The sequence below is a fragment of the Etheostoma cragini genome, chromosome 1 (assembly GCF_013103735.1).
Source record: "Etheostoma cragini isolate CJK2018 chromosome 1, CSU_Ecrag_1.0, whole genome shotgun sequence".
Classification (NCBI taxonomy): domain Eukaryota; kingdom Metazoa; phylum Chordata; class Actinopteri; order Perciformes; family Percidae; genus Etheostoma; species Etheostoma cragini.
In genome coordinates this window covers 27,371,398-27,394,721 of record NC_048407.1, presented here as the reverse complement: position 1 = coordinate 27,394,721, position 23,324 = coordinate 27,371,398, and the positions used below count along the sequence as shown (strand labels likewise).

Sequence of the window (23,324 nt, the reverse complement as noted above, 5' to 3'; positions counted from 1 at the left end):
ACCTTGAACAGACAAGGTTCACTCTGTTAGCTCTCAAAGACACAGACACGGGCAGAAAGGGGTCACCCTACTCACCCTCTCACTCTTCATGACTTAGGGATGACCATGCTTTATCATAGTTGTGCCCTCTGGGTCACTCCTACTCCTTTAGGGGGTGTGAGTGTCTTTCCAAATACATCCCTGAGACCTTCTGTTCACACAAAAAGACCAAGAGGGGCTGGCCTGTGGGCGGGGAATATGATAATAGCCTCTAGAGGAAGTGAGCGCAGTGTAGTGGAATGTAGTTACCATTAGTGGGAGTTGAGCTGAGGCTGGCTAACAGCTAGCCTGCTATGTTAAGTTGCTGAGCTGGAGACGCAGATAGTGATGAAAATATGCCTCACTTCACAGTGGTACCGGTGAAGGATCAAGCTCAGTCCAACTACGACAGTCTAGAGGGGATTAACTGGGTGGATTACAGAGACACTGGACAGGACTGCCCTGATCATCAAGATACTGTCAGCTCTGATGGTAAGTCTCAATTAATTAACTTTTACTCTTTGTCCCTCAGCTTGGACACAACGTGACTAATTTTAATGTTTTTAACTTGATAAATGTCTCCTAAAAGTGATACTTCATGAGTTGGACCTAGCACAGCATGGGGAAGCCTTGCTTTGTCTAGAGAGCCCTCTGAACAGCTGGTTGTACGGTTACCATGGCAATTCTCCAGGGCCAGAAAGCAGTTTTCCTACAGCAGGCAGGTCTGTGTTTGACAGCTCACTTTAGCTGAAGTTGAAGAAACGCTACTTTCATCGTTTTTTGGAATACTTTTGCTGCCCGTGGAAGCCTTTTAAAATAAATTCAGGGACAGATGAGTGACAAAGGGAAAACAATGAAAGGGGTGAGAACCATGAGGGAAAGACACAACGGTTGTGGGAAAGTGTGAGGGGGCCCTGTACAGCCTCAACAAGAAAAGGCCTCAAGTGCTTCCTTGCACAAAAGATGGAGCTCTCTTTGTACCAACGGAGGATTTCCTTTCACAGAGACTGGCTGCTCAACAACACAGGAGCAGATTGCTCCCTCCTCACTTCTCTTTTGCAGCTTGTCTCTCACTGTCACTCACTTGTTTTGCTTACATCGTTGAAAGAGGGGGGCAGGGCCAGTCCCAAACAGAAGATAAAGGGAAGGCAGAGAGAAGACAAGGAGAGGAGCAAGGAGTTTGTAGCCGCTGGGTAGGATTATGTGAGAGCAGCACTGATTTGTGTAGGCTGAAAGCGTGAACCAACTTGGGGAACAGAGTTTTTTAATAAAAGACACACATGGGTGCGGCCATCCAAAGAAGCACCCACGCTTTACCAACCGTCCAGAAGGCCGGGCTGGGAACAAACCCACACACTGACTGGCCACCCACATATATGACCTCATCGTCATGCTGACTGTGAGCTTCCCAACAACTGAATTACATCGGAAAGTTCCAGAGTTCAAGGCTGAAGACTCATTGAAATGTTTGTTTCTGTGTTAATGAGCCTCCAGGGAGTGAACAGCCAGTGCGTGTGGATTTTGATGTGTGTGCATTTCTATGTGTTTTTGCATGGAGTAAATGTGTGAGTGCAAATGTGTACATTTGCATGAAAACTATCCATGCAGATGAGATTATATTTGTTTCAGTAAGACACAGGGTTCAGGTAGACTGCATGAAGCATAACGAGAAGGAATCGGAGCACATGTTGACCTGTCTCGTTGTATATTTTTGGAATGCGTGGAAGTTACCCCTTTAGAGCCAAATGGCATTCACAAACAGCAGGAGGGCAAGTTAATGCATTTATAAGATTCTGTACATAACCGTGATTCAAGTGTTAAAAAGACGATAGAGGGAAAATCAATTGTCCTCATATAACCCTTTCAGTTTTGTGGTTGGGTTTTGCACAAGCTTGTTGCTCCCTCCCTTGTCTTCCTGCTCTCACAATTCAACCTAACCCTCCCGAGAGAGCTTCCTGAAGCCTGAGAACAACAACAAGCATTAAACTTAGTGGTTAGCTGCAAAGATTACTATATGCTGGCAAGGGTGAGAAGGAGGAGAAGAAGTAAGACTGTGATGAATGATGCGACGGAGCAAAGGGCGCACAGTACCGTTAAGTTTCCAACACGTGTGGGAACTAAACAGCAACAGCCATTCAAGTCAATGTAGTTGACTGCATTTTTGGAACATATCTACTGTGCTTTTAGTTTTTAGTTATTTAAACATCATCCTAGACTAATTTTTTGGCATACAATAAAAAAAACTGAGTATGCATGTAAATATACAATATTTCTCCGATTTGAGTTTTACATGCAGTATAATGACAGATTCAAGCAGTAAAGAGTTGGGTGGGAAAGTATTTGCTGTCGTAAAACTAATCCAAATTGGTTGCGTGTACTGAATGATTTCATCATGGGAGTGGTGGGCTTGCGTATGGTACATGTTGTAAGTCTCAGCTACAGTGTGACATCCGCAACATGGAGGAAGTGACATAATGCAGAGTCTGTATTAGCTTGTGAACTCAGCTCTGTTCAGCCCAGGACAGGACCAACACTGTGGCCATTGTAACTATGCTGTTTTTATGGGCAACTACCCTAAATTGGCTTCATGTTTCAGAGAGGAAAGAGTCCAGCAGGAAAAGTGAGCAAGAAACATTGTTTTCTATCTCCTTTCTGCCTAAGTGTCTTTTTGCACAACAAGTTAATTCCAGCTGTATCAGATTGAAGTAAGGCAACAAATAATATCCCATAAGCTAAATAAATCTAAATGTGCAGGAGATATTACTGTTGATGTAATAAGTTATCCATAAATGAAGTTCAATTGAAATCCCGACACTTAACTTTTCATATTCCTATGAATATAGTGCAATCGATCAAATTTGTTTCAAGTGTAAAATCAACATTAGACATGGTCTCAGTGCACTTTAAAATTAAAGTTACACAGAAATAACAGACAGAAACAACATAATTGAACAGCATTAAAGTTACAATAAACAATACAAAACCAACAACATGAGACAACAAGTGAAAGAGTTTATTTGTGAAGGACGCAGAAAGGATGGTGTGTCATGGTTGGCTATGGTATGAGTAGAGATGGGTTTCAATCTAGATTTGAAAATGTCTACTTAGTGAGCTTCTTTAACATGTAGTGGGAGGTTCATCCACAGATAAGGGGCACGGTAGGAGAATGCTTTATAAGCAACTGATGTTTTTGTTTACTACGGAATTTACAGACCAGCATCAAGGGAGCAGAGAGAGCGTGCCGTTGTAATAGACTCAGATAAATAAGGTGGTGTGAGTCCATGCAGGGCTTTAAATGTTAAAAGAAGAACCCTGAAATCTGCTCTAGCTTGCACTGGGAGTCAGTGAAGAGAGGCCGCAACGGGTGCTCGTATGTGATCATATTTTCTAGTTTTTGTCAAGATTCTGGCTGCAGTGTTTTTTTGGCACAATTTGGATGAACAGTAATCAAGTCGGGAAGACAGTTCCAGCATCACAAAATGATGAAATGGGTCAAATGTTTTGAATGTTACTGAGATGTGAGACTGGAAAACAATATAGTGCAAATGTATTTATCTTGTATTGGCCTTGAACTAAACAGGTGCTGAGAAACTGGTGTATGTGGGACATGCAGTTTGTGTGTTCCGACTATAATTCAGGAGAACAGGATGATCATTCCTGTCATGCTGTCTGGCATGCCACTCAGATAACCCTTGAGAGATAAACACACTGTGGTGGAGCAGAAATGTGGAACTGATGACAGAGTTTGAACAGCTTCAGACAGGAACACACAAACACACACTGGTGCACAAGCCGTAACAACTCTTTTTAAGTCTAAGACGTTTAAGTCTTTTTAATGTTCGTTAAAGATTGTGCTTTAATTAAAATATTTGTCACACATCGTTTCCTAAGATTCAACTGCCTTGCCATCTAATCATCTGCCATCTCTTCATTCACATCAAAGTGAGAACAGGGCAAGCAGAGCAGCTCAGAGGTTGTTTATTCCATTGTGTCCCCCAGTTCTTTCAGAAGATCTCTTAGCAATCATATACATTCAGCATGCCTTGGGTCTACTTTACTACACTGCCTCACTTTTGACACTTAACAGCAAAAATTAATACAGTAGCTTCTACCCAACATGGGAAATTTGTTTGAAATGATCACTGCTGTTGCACTTTGAGTTTGTGATACATGAGAAATGTCCCTTTTGGACATTTTAAAACATTTTTTGATTGGCTACAATGGAACCAGTGGATCCCAGCACCTGAGGTACCGACTAAAAGTGCATCAACAGAGCGCATACTTGACTGTTGAGTGTGATTTCTTTACGTTACCTCCATTTGAGTACAAGGCCAGACAGCCGGGTTGCAATACGTTAGTGTACAAGGGAAGTAAGCTCACTATTATTTCCAAGCTCCTCTGTGGACATGACAGGGTACAACACGGTCAAGTACTGAAGGTACTAAAGGATAAAGGTCCTGTTGCTGACCTCCATGGTAGTGTTTTGTTTATGATATTAAAAGCAGATCATGAGTAGATGGTTTAGCAGTGACTGTTTATCTTTACCATTGACCCTACAGTCTATAATTTGTACATCTGTAACACTGATGCAAAGCAAACATTTACAAGAATGGGTTGTGTGTGCAGCAAATGTACAGCTTAAATGTCATTTAGAGTTTTGCAAAGACACTTCAGATGGACATTTCTCCTGTAAAGACAACACTTTGGGTTTGTTTAGTCATTAGATCTACGCCCACTGATGTGCCCATTTAGTTAATTTGTGTCTTTTCAAAAGTCTGTTGTACAGTGCACCTCTTCCCACCTACCTTTACCCCCTGAGGTAATCAGGCTGAGCTGCCGTCCTTTTCTCATCATTAGCACCCATCAAAGCTAATATGTTTACGGCTCAGCAGGTTGGCAGTCTAATGCTCGGTTCAGATGCTGCTCCGCATGAAACACAGCCATTACAACTAACATTGGCCTATTGCTACAGCAGTCAATACATTGGTTCATGCCAGAGGCTAAGGAGGAGGAAAAAGTACAATGCAACAAAAAAAGCTAGTAAAGATACTAGAAGGATTTTAAGACAAAAAAATACCCCCCTGGGCAGTTCATACTGAGACAAACATTTTCATGGACATGTCTTCATTCATACATGGTATTTTATTGGCTTCTGCTTGCAACAAAGTTGGATAAGAGGTGCACTTGGCATGTCTCAGTTATATGGTATTATTTGTAATTATGACAAATACCATGTCTAACAATATTGTATCCTGCCTGCACAGCGGTCCTCAATGCTGTAACTAACATAATGTGCAGGGTTAGGTCTGTACTGTGTACACAAACTGGACTTTCACAACTCCTGTTTATGAGAAATGAAAATGACATATCTCATCATGTTGGTAGAGCTGGCTTTCTTTCCACATACTGTAGCAATATGCCAAATAAGTCATGTCAAAGTTTGAGTTCAATCTTAGGATTGGTTTGTCATTCGCTATTTTGCCTTCTGCAGATGTTTTGAAAAAGTAAAGCTGGTAAAGTGCAGAAAGTTGGAAGTGGTCAGAGTATCACTGAGGGTCTGGAGGATCAATTTACAGGCCCAGAAACACAAACAATGAGCTAAATATATTGGACAACAGAGAATAAGTTTCTATAACTATTTAATCAGTTGATCTACGTCTACGCAACAGTTGTATTTTGTTTGGTCAACTCAGTGGCCTAGACATATCCAGCAATGCTTTGAATCCATGCAATGCATATAAGCAGAGGGAGCAAATTAAATTAAGAAAGGAGCCAAAGATATTTACATACTGGCTATTTCATTGTCACTCTCTCTCTTATACACACTTACACACACCACCACCTCCGAACACCAGATGTGTCAAAAGTATTCACATTAAATACTTTGGTAGAAGAATAGGGCTTAAAAAGACTTCTGTAGAAGTTTAAAAGTACTGGTTTCAAAACTATTGAAAGTATAAAAGTAAATGTAAAGGTAAGGTATCCTAAATGCCATTAAGGATACAATTTTACGCCGTGCCACAAGGGCCTAGAGTGCGCTACCCCACCTCGACCAAAAGGCCATAATGATTATAATGTTATATTAAAATGTATATGTTGAAAAATCTGTGATGTGCCATGTGTTCAGTTGCATTGAAAATTAACAGATTTTAGTACAATACAACACATTAACATGTGATTCATGGAGTGGAAGATATGATGACTAGTTGCTTATAACTATAATAAAGGTGCAAAAAGTCAAACATCAGAGGCATGTTATCAATTGCCTTTATTGGAATGTAAATGTACATCCGAGCTTAGCTGCAGGAATCTGTGAGCAAAACGGATTCACTCGATCCGAATGGCATGATTTATCTGGATAGGTTGTTTTTTTTGTGTGTTTTTGAACAATGACAAGCTAGAATGAAAGCAAGCCAAACCGAAATAGGAGTAACAAGGCTATAAAATGTAAGGAGTAGAAAGTACAGATAATTGCATGAAAATGTAAGGAGCAGAAGTAAAGAGTCTGCTATAAAATAATTACTCCAGTAAAGTATAGATACCCAAAATTACTTAAGTAAGGTAACAAAGTATTTGTACCTCTGCCAAACACATAATAAGAACAACATCCTTGCCAACTAACTGCACAAAGTAGAGTTAGCTAAGCTCTAATACTTCTCTGCCTACAACTGTTAAGTCTTAAGTGTTTATTAAACAGAAGGTTTAGCAAAGAGGCTTTTTCAAACCCTAAGAAGCTAATTGACAGCGATATTGTTTTCCATAACTAATCTGCTTTTTTTTTTTGTGCAGACACATTACTGTGAAGTTTTTTTTCTGCCTTAAACATTGGAGCCTTGAAAAAGTCAAATTGAAAGATCACTGTAAAAACTCTAGATTACTTTAAATATCACAAACCCAAGTACACTGTGTGTGCAGTCTAGATAAAGTCAACTAATGCACTGTTTGGAAAAAAAAACGTTGAAGAAGTTTTGCAAGAGCCACTTTCTGGAACTTGTTACAAATTATATCACATAATGATTTTTGTCTTTGTAGATGTGCCTAAAAAGTTGGCTTTAGTTTGAAAGTTATGTACTTTGCACTTTGAAAAGACTTGACAACGTAGCATTTCTCTGGGAATTGATCTAGTTGTAAACACAAATTATAGCCAGACACTCGTGACACTTGAGCAGTCTGTCAAAACATTTGTTTTGGACTTTTGTTGCTTTAAGTGTTTAGTGACTGGAGCAGCAATTGAAAGTGGTAGCCAAAAGCACGGTCTTTGAAGCCTTCACAAAAGAGCTGCCAGCAGTTTGCCTATGGCGATTTTGAATACTATCACTCAAATAGTACTTAGAATCTTGGCTAATGACTATAGTGCATGTTCCTTTTTATTAATGTTTGTCTTTTTCTTATTTCTGACAATGCTGTAAGTACAGTACCAGGGACACCCAGCACCAACACTTTATACTTAAGAAAGCTGAGAAACCTCAACAAAACAATACAAATATACAGTAAGTTTGTTTTTAAATAGTTAGTCAGTGGAAAGAAAAAGTCATGTAAGCCTTGCTTAACTTCCCTACTTTGATGCACTCTTCTGTAAATGTGTCGGCCCTTCAGCACAGATCTTCTGGCAGTGGTGGTGAGTTGTTTTGGAGGGGGTACTGGTGACATGTTGGCACATGTTGCTAGAAAGCCTCTGTGTGCACACAGCAAGACTCTTACGTGCCTTCATAACAAGCCAGTAAATCTTTAATCTTTTTTAATCAGACATTTAATATGAAGTTATGAACAAGAGACCCCCACTGTCTCCCCATTGTTAAAGTGACTTTTATTTTGCTGGAATGAGCTGGAAGTTGAACTATTTTAGGCTTTACCATTATATAATAACTATTAGGGTAATGTTTGGAGCAGCAGAGAGTAACATTTGAACATATCACACTATATGTCTAATTGTTGAGCAACGTCCACCTGTATTGTTCCAAAAATGCTAGATGTCTTTTTAAGTTAATCTGTGCCTCCATCTCGTCTACAGTAGTCATCACTCATTGCTGCTTGGAACACCAATGTCACTGACATCAAGATGACAACAGAGGACAGTGTCGGGATTGTCTTAATTCTCATCTCTTCACAGCCATTATAAACATCCAGCTGTGACACAGTTGCTGTGCAGGCTGGTTGGTTGGGTTTGGAAAGGCAAGCCAGTAGGAATGTGGCCTTCATGCTTCAAACTATCAACTAATATCAACTATAATCTGCTTGTTTCAACACACCTGTTGTTATTGTTTTTCTCATTGCTACATTCTTGGAATAATGGCTAAGAAGCCAAATTGATGACTGATTATAGTGATTTATCCAGACTGAACATCAGTACAATGCAAGAATACAAACACTGCAATACTGCACTTCTTTGAGATACCTTAAACCCAACCCAGCTCCTAAATTCTTATGAGCAGACATGTGCCGTGCATGTGTTTATGTGTGTGCGCCATGTGCTTGTTAGTCAGCGAGTTACCACTGTATCCTCCACTACCCACCTCTCTGCCCCCTCACCGTGCACCATGTGTTAACTCAAGCCCCTGAATGTGTATTCACCCTGGGTGACCGAGCGTCCTGTATGGTAATCGACAATTCCCCAAGCTAGAGCACAGAGTGCTCTGTTGCAGTCTTCACACAGCTTATAACTATGCTTACCCAGAGAGATACTAGCAGCAGTGGGATACAGAGCACAGGTGAGTGAAGACTGACATTGAAGCTCAACCAACTCACTAACAACAAAGCTGCTATATCTTCAACACTAAATATTTTTCTATTTCATGCCCACTTGGCCAAATTGACAGACTTCTTGTCGCAGGATTAATTTGGGTTTTGAAATGCCGCTGTTAAGGTTTACATGCTCCAATAACCAAAGGTTAGGTAATTTCTAGGTAATGAGGTGTGTGCATGCCTGTGATTGTGAATGTGCGTGTGAAGTGAACGTTTGCATTGCTACTTTGCTTGCAATAATTGCCCCTGGCACTGCGTTCATCGCTGCTTGATTCTTTTCTTCTAAAGCAAAAGTTAAAATCTAATTATATGCCTGTTTATCACCTGGACTAGGCTTTGTTGTTCTGTCCTGCTTATGACCTTTCACTGCATGAGTTGGGATTTTAAAGTTACATGGAGATTAAGATGGTTGAATTATAATTAATAGTGAGAGATCAAAGCTTACTGAATACTGCAAGATATTGCCGTGGAAAAAGGTGGATTTGATATTAGGGATGTGCCATAATGTATTTGTTCTTATCATGATATGAAAAAATGTACATTGTGATTATGCCAATATTCCGACTTGTTGACGTAATTGCGTAATTTAACAACTGTTTAGATGTGCACTTTGTTGTACTATTTAAATGTTATACAGAATCTCACTCTGGGTCACTGTTGTTCAAAAACTAGATATACTGAGATATAACTTTATTTTAGTTTTTATTGAATATTGTAAAGCAAACTTTTACTCTTTATGCTGACGTTTTTATTGCAGTTCTATTTTCCTGTAATTAATAATAAAGAATTGTTCAGTATTTTGTCCTAACATCAAGAATATCATCACAGATATACCCATAAATATCATATTATTTAAGGGCCATATCGCCCACTCCCAATTGCTTCAGATTGTTTTAAACAAGTGAAACTTATTTAAATCTTTAAGGAAAATTGGTGACATTGATACAAAAAAATACGTGTATATGTCCATCAATTACTGTTTATCTTGCATAATGAAACATTTTGCTTAATGCCATAATGGAGATGTACATTTTTAAGTCTAAAAAATATTGAATGGATTTTTAATCTTTAAGAAATGTATGTTAGAATTGAATTCCTCTTCATTTTTGTGTTACATTTGAGAAGCCTCTGAATCAGCATGGACACCGCTGGCACTTTGTACTGTCCATAGAATTCTGGTTGTTACATTAAATAAGCATTGTCTTAAGACAGTGTGATACAGAAATTATTGATGCCTCCAGTGCATCGTTAAGAACAATGTTTGCTTGATTTAGGAAAAATAACCTTAATTTAGCCACATAGCTTAAATTGTTGGACCTGGGTTGCTTTCTGTCTCAGTGTATTGTTTGTAATTGTTTGTTGCTGTTTAATTTCAAAAAATAAATATAACAATTTGATCAAAACAAAAACTGTTGGTTAGCCACAAATCAACTTTGTTTTTATTGTTAACCATAAGTCTTGTTTTCCTCTGCCTAATAGGACACGGGAATCATAAGGAAGACAGTCCATTTCTCAACAATGCTGATGCTGCTAGCAAGAAGAATGACTTCTATGACAGAAATCTGGCTTTGTTTGAGGTCTGTTCTTTTTATGGCCCAATATATCTGTCAGATGATAGACTTGCAGCAAACTCATTTAATAACTTCTTCCCCCTGTTCTTCTTTTAGGAAGAGCTGGATATCCGGCCAAAGGTTTCCTCCCTGCTCAGCCGCTTGGTCAGCTACACCAACATCACCCAGGGGGCCAAGGAGCACGAGGAGGCGGAGAGCGCTGAGGCCTCACGCAGGAAGACCCCTAAGGTCAGCAGTTAGGGCACAGCAGAGGAACACTGTAGCCTCACTTTTTATTAGCATGTGTTGTACTCCCAGTCTTTGGAGGTTTAGAAACATTATCCTCCATCTCTGGCTCTCTCCCTGCCTCACTATCCAAGTTCTTGGTTTGTATTAAGAGTTGTTGATTGATTGCTTATGCCTTTGAATGCTCTGCAGTCAGATTGTTGCTGTGTATGACCTTGATACATGCAAAGAGCTGATAAAATGATTGAATGACCTTAAAAAAGTACATTAGTCAATACAAACGGTCAATACTCTTGTTTCCTGAAATGTCATGTCAATATTCTCTCTCTCTCTCTCTCTCTGTCTCTCTCTTTTCCCCCCTCCCTCTGTCCCTCTTTATCTCTATCAGTCTCCCAACATGGGCACTCTGATGGGGGTCTATTTGCCGTGTCTGCAGAACATCTTTGGTGTCATTCTTTTCCTCCGACTGACGTGGATTGTTGGGATGGCTGGCATCATGCAGTCCCTCCTTATTGTCCTCATGTGCTGCTCATGTGTTAGTATGCTCAAACACACATATCCTACTGCGCACGCACACACACACACACACACACACACACACACACACACACACACACACACACACACACACACACACACACACACACACACACACACACACACACACACACACACTCACCGTTACGCTGAGTTGATTCCACCAACAATTTGGGCCAGCTTCTGTTGCTACACGGTTGCATAAGCAGCAGACATTATTTAAGGCAAAGAATATCACTTTGAATTGGTTTTATTTGTTCTTTACTTAGTATGCTTTAGTTACCTTTCTTAAATGAAAAATAGTGTGGTCTTATTAACGTCCAGGCTTCATTACCTAGATATTTAGAGATGCATTTTCTCAGATGGAAGCTGTGCTGGCTTTCAACTGTCTATTTGATCATTGGACATTAATGGACCACCCCAAGTTGCCATAGCTTTTCAATGTTAATCCTATTTTTCCCTTTCTTCTGTAGACCATGCTTACGGCCATATCAATGAGCGCCATTGCCACGAATGGTGTTGTTCCAGGTAACACTTTGAACTCCACTGTATTCACTGAAAATCTCCCTAAGCATAAATTTATCCAGTACATGTCCTTCAGCAGTACTATAAACACTTTGTGTACAAATAAATAGACATAAACTGCTTTTCAAATAATTACTTGCTGGACCTTGATATCTCTGGACTGCACCAAATAGATGTAGAAGGTACATTTTCTGTTCCATATTATTCCACTGGGGGGCACTAGAGATTTACTGTTGTGTTCAGTGCATGCTGTACAGATGCTTTCCAGTGGCTTTTTGTGTGTAACAATTTGTTTTACTGTTGTAGCTGGAGGGGCGTACTTCATGATCTCCCGCTCCCTTGGCCCTGAGTTTGGAGGAGCTGTGGGTCTCTGCTTCTACTTAGGCACCACCTTTGCTTCTGCCATGTACATACTGGGGGCCATCGAAATCTTCTTGGTCAGTTTGCTGAAATATTATTCTGTGGTTATATTCTTTCTTGCATTTGTATGTTTGTATGTATGTATGTATGTACATATATATAGTATATATACTGTATATGCAGTAACCTTCCCATTGGAATTAATTTTTCCCCAGAAATATTTGGTCCCCCAGGCGGCCGTATTTCATGCCACAGACACCCTTGGGAGTGACAGTGCCATGCTGAACAATATGCGAGTCTACGGCTCTATCTGCCTCAGCCTGATGGCTGTGGTGGTTTTTGTAGGAGTCAAATATGTCAACAAGCTGGCTTCTCTTTTCCTGGCCTGTGTCATTATCTCCATTGTCTCCATCTATGCTGGGGCATTCAAATCCATGACTCATCCCCCCGAATTCACGTAAGTCTGCAGTTTACCTGAACAAACATTTGTATTAACAGTTAATAGTGTTATTTATGGGGACCTTTATATTAATTTTGTGTTTTATATGGGGGAGAGAGTGCTTGTTCTGTATGGTATCCACATGGAGAAAGAAAACAAGTTTTTCTGTTGTTATGTTGTTTTTGTATTGTATTTTTGTCTGTGTTGTTATGATTCTGTCTCCCATCTGCTACTAATTATGCCTGGGGTGCCTACTTGCAGTATGATTTTCCATATAATTCAACTACTATGGTTATAATAATAAAGGAGATGTATATGATGAGGACCACGATGATGATGATGATGTTGTTGTTGGAAATAATGACGACAGATTTAGTAGTCATTTTGATTTGTCTCCATGCTATTGCTGTAGGATCTGCATGCTGGGAAACAGAACGTTGGTGAGAGATCGCTTTGATGTGTGTGCTAAGACTGTGATAAAGGGCAACATCACGGTGCCCAGTCAACTGTGGGAAAGGTTTTGTCTGCCGGGGAACATGAGCAGCGCTCAGTGTGATGACTACTTCATCCAGAACAATGTGACAGAGATACAGGGCATCCCTGGACTTGGCAGTGGAATTATAAGAGGTGCATCTATTATTAGTTGATAGTACCAAAAAGATTTGAGTATACAGGATGAGATTTTATTAGATAATAAATATGTTGATGTGGACTCTTAATGTTCCAAGTATATATCACTACTTTAAAAATACTGATTAACAAGTGGAATACAGTGTTAGTACAATTCAAACAACAACAACAAAAAACTTAAATCAATAATTATTCTATGGCCATGTGTGAATGAATACCACACAGGCATGATAGAATGTCACTCTCTTAGTTTGTTGCCAATGTTTTAAATGTCTGTCCTCTGTTGTCAGAAAACATGTGGAGTGACTACCAACAGAAAGGGGAGATCTTAGAGAAAGCGGGGCTACAGTCAGTGGATGCCCATGGTGCCATGGAGAACTTTGGCATGTATGTGTCAGCAGACATTGCTACATCATTTACACTTCTGGTTGGGATCTTCTTCCCATCTGCCACAGGTATAACAACAGAGCAAGTAGTTAAAGCAAAACAAACAGTTTGGCTTGGAATCATGTCTGCATTATAGATTAACGCTTAAACAGGTTAACCACTGAGGCATTCCATTTTAGTTGATGTCACAATCAGATAATTTGCTAAATGATTTAAGTTTTAAGGTAAACATGTTGGGAATAAAAATATTTTACAGTTTCATACAGACTGTAGACTGAGATACAGTATGTGCCATAAAATAACTTTTTCTGCTTCATGACGTTGTATTATATACAGTACCAGTACCAACGTTTGGACATACTTTCTCTTTCACTTGAATGGGAAAGTGTGTCCAAACTTTTTGACCTGTACTGTAATTCTTTTTATTTCTTACAAAAGGGACTTTGCACACAGTAAAATAGGGATGATTTAAACAACCCTTCAATCCATCCAGCAGGGGGCGCAGTTAAACAGCATTTCCATGTCCTCTGTTGTTTGTTTTATAGGTATCATGGCAGGGTCCAACAGATCTGGTGATCTCCGTGATGCTCAAAAGTCCATCCCTGTGGGAACTATCTTAGCCATTACCACTACTTCCCTTGTTTGTATCCTTATTCTGTTGACTACCCACAATAAAACTAACAGTCTTACTCCTATTGAACAGGATAGGAACGCAGATTTGATATAGATCTTTGTGCCACCTTGAGCTCCTTGACCTCTTGCATTCAGATTTCAGTTCTGTGGTTCTGTTTGGATCTTGTATCGAAGGAGTAGTCCTTAGGGACAAGTAAGTTTATGCGTGCCCTCCTGCAAGTTAGTAAGATCAAAAACACTTTCTTATGAAGATCCAATTCTTGTCATATTTAGTACGCATGTACTTGCAGGTTTGGAGACGCCGTTCAAAAAAACTTGGTGGTGGGAACGCTCTCCTGGCCATCTCCGTGGGTTATCGTCATTGGCTCCTTCTTCTCTACTGTTGGGGCGGGCCTGCAGTCGCTCACTGGGGCTCCCCGACTTCTACAGGCTATAGCCAAGGACAACATCATTCCATTCCTCAGGGTGGGACAGTGCACACTGTTGAGGATACATTGTGTAACCACTTCTGCTCCTACAGACTTATCTCACACACCGCCAGAGACAACAGTTACTCCATAGTCTGTTTCTTGTTATTTCCAAAACACATTCTTATTTGAATATTCAGGATAACCTCTCAATCCCATGTTGTACTGGAAATGTTTGCATATATTGAAATCGCAAGCTTATTTGATTATTTTGCAGTGACAAACAATAAGTGATTTTGTTTCAGGTGTTTGGTCATGGAAAGACCAATGGAGAGCCTACATGGGCTCTACTACTGACTGGTCTCATAGCTGAGCTTGGCATCCTTATTGCCTCACTCGACATGGTGGCTCCCATACTTTCAATGTAAGCTTGCATACTGTTCATAAATACGCCAAATATAGACATATGCCAAGTCATTTCTTAATTTTCCTTCTTGATTTAGGCTGACTAAACCACTAATAACACAGCATCTACCTCACGTGTTAAACTTCCCCTTGTGTTTACACAACAGGTTCTTCTTGATGTGCTATCTCTTTGTAAACTTAGCCTGTGCAGTTCAGACTCTTTTACGAACACCCAACTGGAGGCCAAGGTTTAAATATTACCACTGGTGAGTACAGGTGTAGCTCCACCATACTTGTTAAAGGGGGTAGGGGAACACTTGATTTTAACCAGTCAGATTGTGCTGGCTGCTATACTTATGATGTGATAATGATGCTGTTCTTGGTATGCAAAAACAATACTTCAGGTGTCATGTGTCACACCCACAGGGCTCTGTCCTTCCTTGGGATGAGTATGTGTCTGGCTCTAATGTTCATCTCCTCCTGGTACTATGCTATTGTGGCCATGGTCATTGCTGGGATGATCTACAAATACATTGAGTACCAAGGGTATGTCTGGAGTTTAATTGGCATTTGCACGTTTGTTTTTCTTCTTCTCTGGTTGCTGTCCTGTTATAACACATTACTGTATACTATGGGGTAATGATAGATGTCTTTGGGTTTCTGTCTGATCTATGTGGTTGCTGGTGGACAGCTGGTCACTTAAATGGTCTGTGGTTCCTTATGTGTGTGTCTTGTCTCCTCCACTCACAACAATAGAGCTGAAAAGGAGTGGGGAGATGGTATAAGAGGACTGTCCCTTAGCGCTGCACGATACGCCCTGTTGAGACTAGAGGTTGGACCCCCGCACACCAAGAACTGGAGGTAGATCAAGAGACACTCACATATCTCCACAAAAACTCCTTTTATTTGCTTCTCCACGTTGCATGTTGTGGTATAAATGTTCACTGATGAGAAGAAAGCATACACTATAAATAAAACAGCATCAAACATGTCACACTGTCAGCCTCTGACCACTATGAAATATTGTTATGATGGTACAGAAGCACAAATGGAGTCAAGTTTAAATTTAAAAATGTTGGATTAGTGAGAAACTAAAAGTTTTATCAAAATCTTCTCTCTACCTTCTATAACAATGCACCCTCTAGTATTATGATAATGCCATACAAAATAAACAACATGTGAGAGATTTACTACCAGCTGTTATCCATATTGACACACAATGAGTCAGTTTTGGAAAGTTGGGGCCTGAGGAAGGGATTTATTCTTTTAATTTGTAGCATACTTTTCTTGGCATTTCCTGTAAGTTAACGTATCATCTTTTACTGTAAAACAAAATCACTTAAATGCTGCACTTTTTCTTTTACCACTTCATGATGGTTATGATTGTAGAACAGGTGAAATTGTATCAATATAATGGAAACCACGCAGCCCAGTAAGGACAATCAAGATGATTCAGAGGTCAAGTAATGTCTAAGCATTTAGGTTAAAACCAGGATAAATTTGGCAGACAATAGAGTTATTTTAGATGTTTGTCTTGCATATAAATGACGGTGTTTCTTCACCATTTCTGTTTCTTTATTTCTCCATGATTTAACCTGATTCACAGTAAAATACTAATTTAAGTCTTTTGATGCTACAGAAGCAACAGCTATATATATCTAAATGTCTAAAGAAACTTTCACATTTCAACCAAATGCATCCCGTTTTCAGCTAGACATTTACCTACATAATAAACTCATATTGACTGTCTTTGACTCTGTGCACTACAGACCTCAGCTGCTCGTGCTATTGAAGCTGGATGAGGACCTCCATGTAAAATACCCTCGTCTGCTCACCTTTGCCTCGCAGCTAAAGGCGGGAAAGGGTCTGACTATTGTGGGCTCTGTTGTCCAGGGCAACTTCCTGGACAGCTATGGGGAAATGCAGGCCGCTGAGCAGGTAAATCCTAGAGTGGGGTGTACACTGTCCATGCTCTATACAATTCTCTATTGTACTCTGTTGCTGACTCTGTTGCAACTCATTGTTACAAATGGCCACCTTTTGTAATTTGAATAGCACAATGAAGCGAAAACATGCCCCATTGTGAATTTTCCATTTTTGTGACAGTTCTTTCTCAGCAACAGTTTTTGAAGCATTTGTCACTTTAATCAAAGAGCATGGCTGGAAACAGCTTGTTGTTGTCAGTACAGCATGGTGCCAATGAGCCATTTCAGATCAAATAATGGGGACTGGCGAAGGAACCTTTTTCATAATGTGATGTGTAAACAAGTGAAGCAAAGTTTGCTCTTGTTAATGTGACAACAACTAGAAAAATGAATCACCTGTACTCGGTTCACTTAGCCAATATTCATGTATTATGTGTCAAGAGTCATCATTAGAGCTTGTGCTGTACAAGGAGGTAATGGAGGTAAAAGCCAATTCATTTAATTTCAACTGTTTAACATTTGTTTTGCTATGTAAACCCTTATTATGCAAGTGTGTATGCACATTATCTTTTAGGTCATTTTCTTTTAAAGCATTATGTAGCTATGCTTTATAACTGTTTTGGTTTATCTACTTACTCCTTATTGTAATCATGAACTACAGTTCTGTTTGTTCTGTTTGCCCTCATTTTTTTTGCCAGACCATTAAAAATATGATGGAGATTGAGCGAGTCAAGGGTTTCTGCCAGATTGTGGTGGCATCTAAGGTGCGGGAGGGTATTGTCCATCTGATCCAGTCCTGTGGTCTGGGGGGCATGAAGCACAACACTGTGATGATGGGCTGGCCGTACGGCTGGAGACAGAGTGAGGACCCTCGTGCTTGGAAGACTTTTATCAGTAAGAGTTTCACTGAAATATTGTTCATAGAACTTGATGTTTATAAAGCCAAATTATCCTTTGCAGTATAGCACCCATATTAAATGACTTTCCACTCTAAATAACCTGTGATTGCGTAATGTTACAGTCATAGTGTGCAGTTGTCACATTTAAATGCTCATGCACTAAGCTATTGCCTTGCTATATTGACCTGGAAATCACAGCAATTGTGGCCTTAAAAAAAGCTCATATAAATATAATATTTGGATATTTGGATACATGCTGTGTTAGTTTCCATCTGGCCTGTACAGAAGTTGTAGCTAAATTAATTTACACAATTACAGTTAATATCCATGCCTCCATGTTGTCATCTCTACTCAGACACAGTCCGCTGCACCACAGCTGCCCACCTGGCCCTGATGGTGCCCAAAAATGTGTCCTTTTACCCAAGCAACCATGAACGCTTCACAGATGGCAACATTGACGTTTGGTGGATCGTCCATGATGGGGGGATGCTAATGCTGCTTCCTTTTCTGCTCAAACTTCATAAAGTGAGATGACAGAGATCTTTGAGTTTTATTCCAATACGCTGCTTTAGACAGTTAAAAATAGAACAAAACACAATTTTTAACTGTAATCCTTCCAAATGTACATGCTTTCCTTTAATAATATTTGTTAGTTTCAAGTCTGTTATTTTGGGAGAAAGCCTTTTGACAAGTTTTTTGTATGTAATTCTAGTCACATTTGTTGGAAATACCACATGTTTATATTTGCGTTTTAGGTTTGGAGGAAATGCAGGATGCGTATCTTCACTGTAGCCCAGATGGATGACAACAGCATCCAGATGAAGAAAGATCTGGCCACATTCCTTTACCAGCTGAGAATAGAGGCTGAGGTGGAGGTGGTGGAGATGGTAAGAATCCCTCTTACACAATCACTAATCTGAACAAAGGTTACAACTTTTATACGTTTGTTTTTTTTGGGTAGAACCAGCTCAAGACAAATGTAACTCCAATGAAAATTGCAACTGAAACCAGATGCCTATAACTACAAGATACCACAAACATGTTTGAAGGAAAATTACAGTGTTAACTGCTTGACTCGGCCACTCCTGTTCATGTTCAACAGCCACAAATGTTTAAATTGGGTTAACCACTAAAATTATGTTTTTCCAATGGTACTTCAGCACGACAGTGACATCTCAGCATACACCTATGAGCGAACGTTAATGATGGAGCAGAGGTCCCAAATGTTGAGGCAAATGAGGCTGTCCAGTGCAGAAAGACAAAGAGAGGTATGCTTTTTGTGTGTTTGCTCCTGAACGAGTTTACTAACAATGTAATCATATAAATTAAAAAAACTAATTGTAACAGATGCATGATAAATCACTGAAAGACTGTTGTTTTTTCAAGTTTCAAAATCTTCACTAAAGGTTGTCTGTAGAGTTGGAATTTGTGAATCTCACCTGCTCAACTTTAACTCTGCTCTGAATAACAGTGTTAGTTACGTTCAGTATATTGACAACTCAGCCTCATGTTATTCCCATGGCAGGCCCAGCTGGTTAAGGACAGACATTCTTTGGTGCGTATGGGAAGTCTATACTCAGATGAGGAGGAGGAGGTGGTGGAGGCTCCTCCAGAGAAGGTCCAGATGACGTGGACAAGAGAGAAGTGTGAGGCTGAGAGGAGGAACAGGAACAATGCACCCGAGAACTTCAGAGAACTCATGAGCCTCAAACCGTGAGTCACATTCACTTACCTAAGTATCATCTATACTGAAGTATATTTTCACAATGTTCCACTTCCGGGATTGCTGCCAGAAATTCCACCGGATGTCCTTTTTGTTGACCGGATGTCCATTACCTTCTTCTTTCATTGTGTTTGAATTTTAAACTCTGGTGGATTTCTGAGGATTGTGGTTAATTCTCAGATTTCTTCCCGGTTAAATCCAGACTGCTAACTCAACTATCTGACCAATCTGAGTTTAAAACCGACTTAAACCGCTTTTGAACACACACGTTCGACCTAAACAAGTTCCTTCCTGAGGCTATGAGAAATGCCAATAAAACAGAGCCCATTTTTCTCTTATCCCAGAATGCTGTGTGGATTAGCCAGACCTTCTTCCGCTGCGCTGTGGTGGAAGGTCTGGCAATGCGAGAATATCTTTACTCTCCTTCAACCAGAACAAAACGTGTCGTTAAAATGCTAGAGCTTTCATTTTCTTTTCCCCTTCCCTTGTTGTAAGTTTCCCTATTTTTAAAACAGTGAGAGCTTGCTTTGAAAAAGTCCAAAAATGTTTCTTATTTGCACAAATCCATTCTACTCACTGTCTCTCCCGCTTGCTGCACTCCAGGGATCAGTCTAATGTGCGGCGAATGCATACGGCTGTGAAGCTGAACGAGGTAATAGTCAACAGGTCCCATGATGCTCGATTAGTGCTGCTCAACATGCCAGGACCACCTCGTAACACAGACGGAGATGAGAACTGTATCCTTGACTAATATGAACAAACAGAAGGGGTTTTGCATAAATCAGGGTTTCTGCAGGTTGCAAAACGTCAAATTTGAGACTTTTTAAGACCTTTATGAATGAAATTTAAGACCTACTTTATATAACAACATTACAGTACGAAATGCAGTTACAATAGTACTTTCAAAGTAAATAAAATAATTTAAATTGAATAAAAACCACACAGAGTAATAATGATCTGTATACCCAGCAAATTATATTTGGACTATAGCCAAAGAAAGAAAGAAAAAAAAAAGAATTTCAATTAGCCTTAGCGTTACATGGATGTAGGAAAATACTTTTTAAAATTATTAAAGACCTAGAACCCAATACTTCAGAACTTTATACTTTTTAAGGCCTAAAAGTTTGGTTTTGAACTTTTAGACTTTTTTTAGACCTTTTAAGACCCTGCGGAAACTCTGATGAATGCATAGCAGACGTTGGGCTGCAGTACACATACAAAGTGTGTATAGGCTATGGTGTGGCTGGTTTTACTTCTTTAACATGTACTTCAGATATGGAGTTTCTGGAGGTGTTGACTGAAGGCTTGGAAAGAGTGCTGCTGGTCCGAGGTGGAGGTCGGGAGGTTATCACCATCTACTCATGATCAATTATTAGTTGCTACACCTTAGCATCTGCCTCATCAAAATGCTTTCCGCCTTGGGACAGGAGCCAGCACCTGCTTTGCTGACAGTTCTGGGTAGACGCATGAATTTGACACTTTTATAGTGAAGTTTGTTTTTTTCAGTGCGAAGGAGTTTTTTATTTTTTTTTATTTGTGTAGGATACTGGTATACACTCGTGTACACCTCCACCTGCATGTTCACAACTCTGACATTCTTTACAAATGAAAGCTGTTATGTTTCCTTCAGAAATAAGTACTTTAGATAGGCATTTTCTTATTCGTCACAAATACCTCTTCATATGTGATAATACACCTATATTTAAAAGACTATGGCATGACTATCCTGACTGAGAAGGATGTTGGTAGAACAGTTTTAATAGTATGCCGGTATATTTTTATTCTGAAACAGTTCTTTGATTATTTTTGCAGCACATCTCTATTTATTTATTTATTATTTTTTTCAACATTTCCCCACTGAGATAAAGTAAATGTTACTGCGGCTATCAAACACACCGCTTGATCATAAAGCAAGTTTTCAAAACAAGTTATAATTTATGATTTTTTTGGACAGATATTTGTGTTTTTAATATGAGAAAAGATTGTATATGAATGACTTTTAAACTGTTACATTTTTACTTTTTCTACAGACCTGGAAAGCTTAAAAAGATGGCTTAATTTAAAAGTTCTAATCTCACTTATGGCAATTGTAAATAAATACCTTTCTATTTAGTCGTTTTCATGAGGTGGAGTCCGCCATTCCCTCACTAGATTATAATTAGTTTACTACACATACCGTACCTACAATGGGAGTTAGTTTGTTTGTGCTGAAAACAAATACACCAGTTGGTAATGTGTTGTATTTCTGACAAAGTAGCTGCTCAATGAGTAGTACACTCAACCCTGGCCGAAATCTTAAGTAATATGACTTTAAGCAATTCTGATCTCAGCTACATGAAACTTTCTGGCATTGTTTTGTGTATTTTCTGTGGTTTTTTTTTTATAAGAAGCTGATTATGAAGAGTAATTCAGGCCAGAATACATTATACATACAGTACATAATACATGTAGAGAACAACTGTTTATTTGTATGTAGACTAAATGATCTGTACAAGTTAGGAGTATTTTATTTGTAAGGGATCAACCATGACAAGCTGTGCAGTTATTAAAAACTTATTTCACAAGGCGAAGAATGCTCCTGGTATTCCCTTCATTTTAATAACAATAGGTTAGAGTGGATTATCCCACTGAAAATATGTCACTTGCCAGCAATCCAAGTATAGGTTTTTTGCTGATTAAAATGTTGGCAAAATACAGTGGAAACTTTATGTTGGCAGTATTTTTAGAGAAGCTATGAGTATTTATTTTCTTAAGAGTGATGAGGCTATGTATATATGAGGTTATGTTTAAAGTGCTCATATCATGCTTTTTGGCTCTTTTTCCTTTCCTTTTTTGTGCTATATACATCTTTTTTTGTGCATGTTATAGGTCTACAAAGTGAAAAAGCCCAAAGTCCGACCCAACTTACAATCTCCAACAGAAAAACCTGTTACTGCTCCAAACTACTAGTCCAGCCTTTACCGAGACCAACCTGCATCACTTTGTAACACGTTATAATCCTTGCCTAGCTGATAGTGTGGCACGCTTCATACTCTGCTTCTGACTGGCTAGAAGTTCTTCCCTAGTTACTGCACTTGCGCAACTCCCAACAAAGATTGAACAGAAGTGGGATGCCTCACTCTGTAGCTAAAACAGAGAGCTCAACACACAGGGTGAAAAGAGGAGCTGCAGCAGTACAACAGAAATATGTTTTTTTTCTTTTTAATTAAACCATGTAAACCTATTCTGGTACAACCTCTAAATACAATTATGAACCTGAAAATGAGCATAATATGAGAACTTTAAATGTTTTTAATGTTTATGGTGTAGAAGTTGATGAGACATCCAAATGAGCTTACCAAAGCAAATTCCTATACACTTAATTGGCAATACACAAATCTGAATCTTACCGAGGGGATTTTTTTTCATACTGTTGCTTTGTTCTGCTGTTCTAAGTTTAAGATTGTGTTTGTTAATTCTTATGTGCAACAGTTTTCTGTTCGGCCAAAGGGTAGAATAGCTCACACTACAAGACGCACTATGTTTTGTAAACCTCTATAGTATTTTATTATGCTGTAAAATCAAATAAAAAGAACAACCCTTTATAAACTGCTCCCCTGTACTATTTTGTTGAAGCCACCAAAAAACGCCCTTAAAAAAATTGTAGAAATAAATAGTGTGATATTAATATAACGATAATGCAACACTGTACATTTAACTGCAATGTAGCTTAACTGTTTCCCTGAGCTATACGCGCCTAGTGACTAGAAATGGTCCGATACCATTTTTTTGCTCCCCGATTCCAATTGTGATACCTAAACTGATCCGATACCAGTATATCAAACATTTACACTCACCGGCCACTTTATTAGGTACCCCATGCTAGTAACGGGTTGGACCCCCTTTTGCCTTCAGAACT

General features: G+C 39.3%; 1 protein-coding gene across 2 annotated transcripts; it reads left to right on the top strand.

Annotated features, from left to right (window-relative positions):
* The first annotated feature begins 374 nt into the window (after positions 1-374).
* On the top strand, positions 375-21,403 carry slc12a4 (solute carrier family 12 member 4). Of its 2 annotated transcripts, none has more exons than XM_034869351.1 (24): positions 375-510; positions 10,240-10,337; positions 10,428-10,559; positions 10,945-11,091; positions 11,567-11,621; positions 11,925-12,055; positions 12,194-12,435; positions 12,830-13,044; positions 13,338-13,502; positions 13,980-14,078; positions 14,203-14,260; positions 14,358-14,532; positions 14,780-14,898; positions 15,047-15,145; positions 15,306-15,425; positions 15,636-15,740; positions 16,649-16,817; positions 17,503-17,698; positions 18,059-18,228; positions 18,459-18,590; positions 18,864-18,971; positions 19,229-19,416; positions 20,030-20,163; positions 20,700-21,403. In XM_034869351.1, exons 1-24 carry the CDS (start codon positions 375-377, stop codon positions 20,789-20,791), a joined length of 3,285 nt encoding a protein of 1,094 aa, XP_034725242.1. In that variant the 3' UTR covers positions 20,792-21,403. The 2 variants fall into 2 exon arrangements, with proteins under 2 accessions (XP_034725242.1, XP_034725249.1); XM_034869358.1 differs by lacking the exon at positions 375-510 and adding an exon at positions 8,586-8,726 and having other exon boundaries at positions 20,700-20,791.
* The last annotated feature ends 1,921 nt before the right edge of the window (positions 21,404-23,324 follow it).

Coding starts and splice junctions, on each gene's coding strand:
- slc12a4 (XM_034869351.1), top strand. CDS start 375: ATGCCTCACTTCACAGTGGTACCGGTGAAGGATCAAGCTCAGTCCAAC. Junction 11,622..11,924: donor CACGAATGGTGTTGTTCCAG/GTAACACTTTGA, acceptor TTACTGTTGTAG/CTGGAGGGGCGTACTTCATG. Junction 12,436..12,829: donor ACTCATCCCCCCGAATTCAC/GTAAGTCTGCAG, acceptor CTATTGCTGTAG/GATCTGCATGCTGGGAAACA.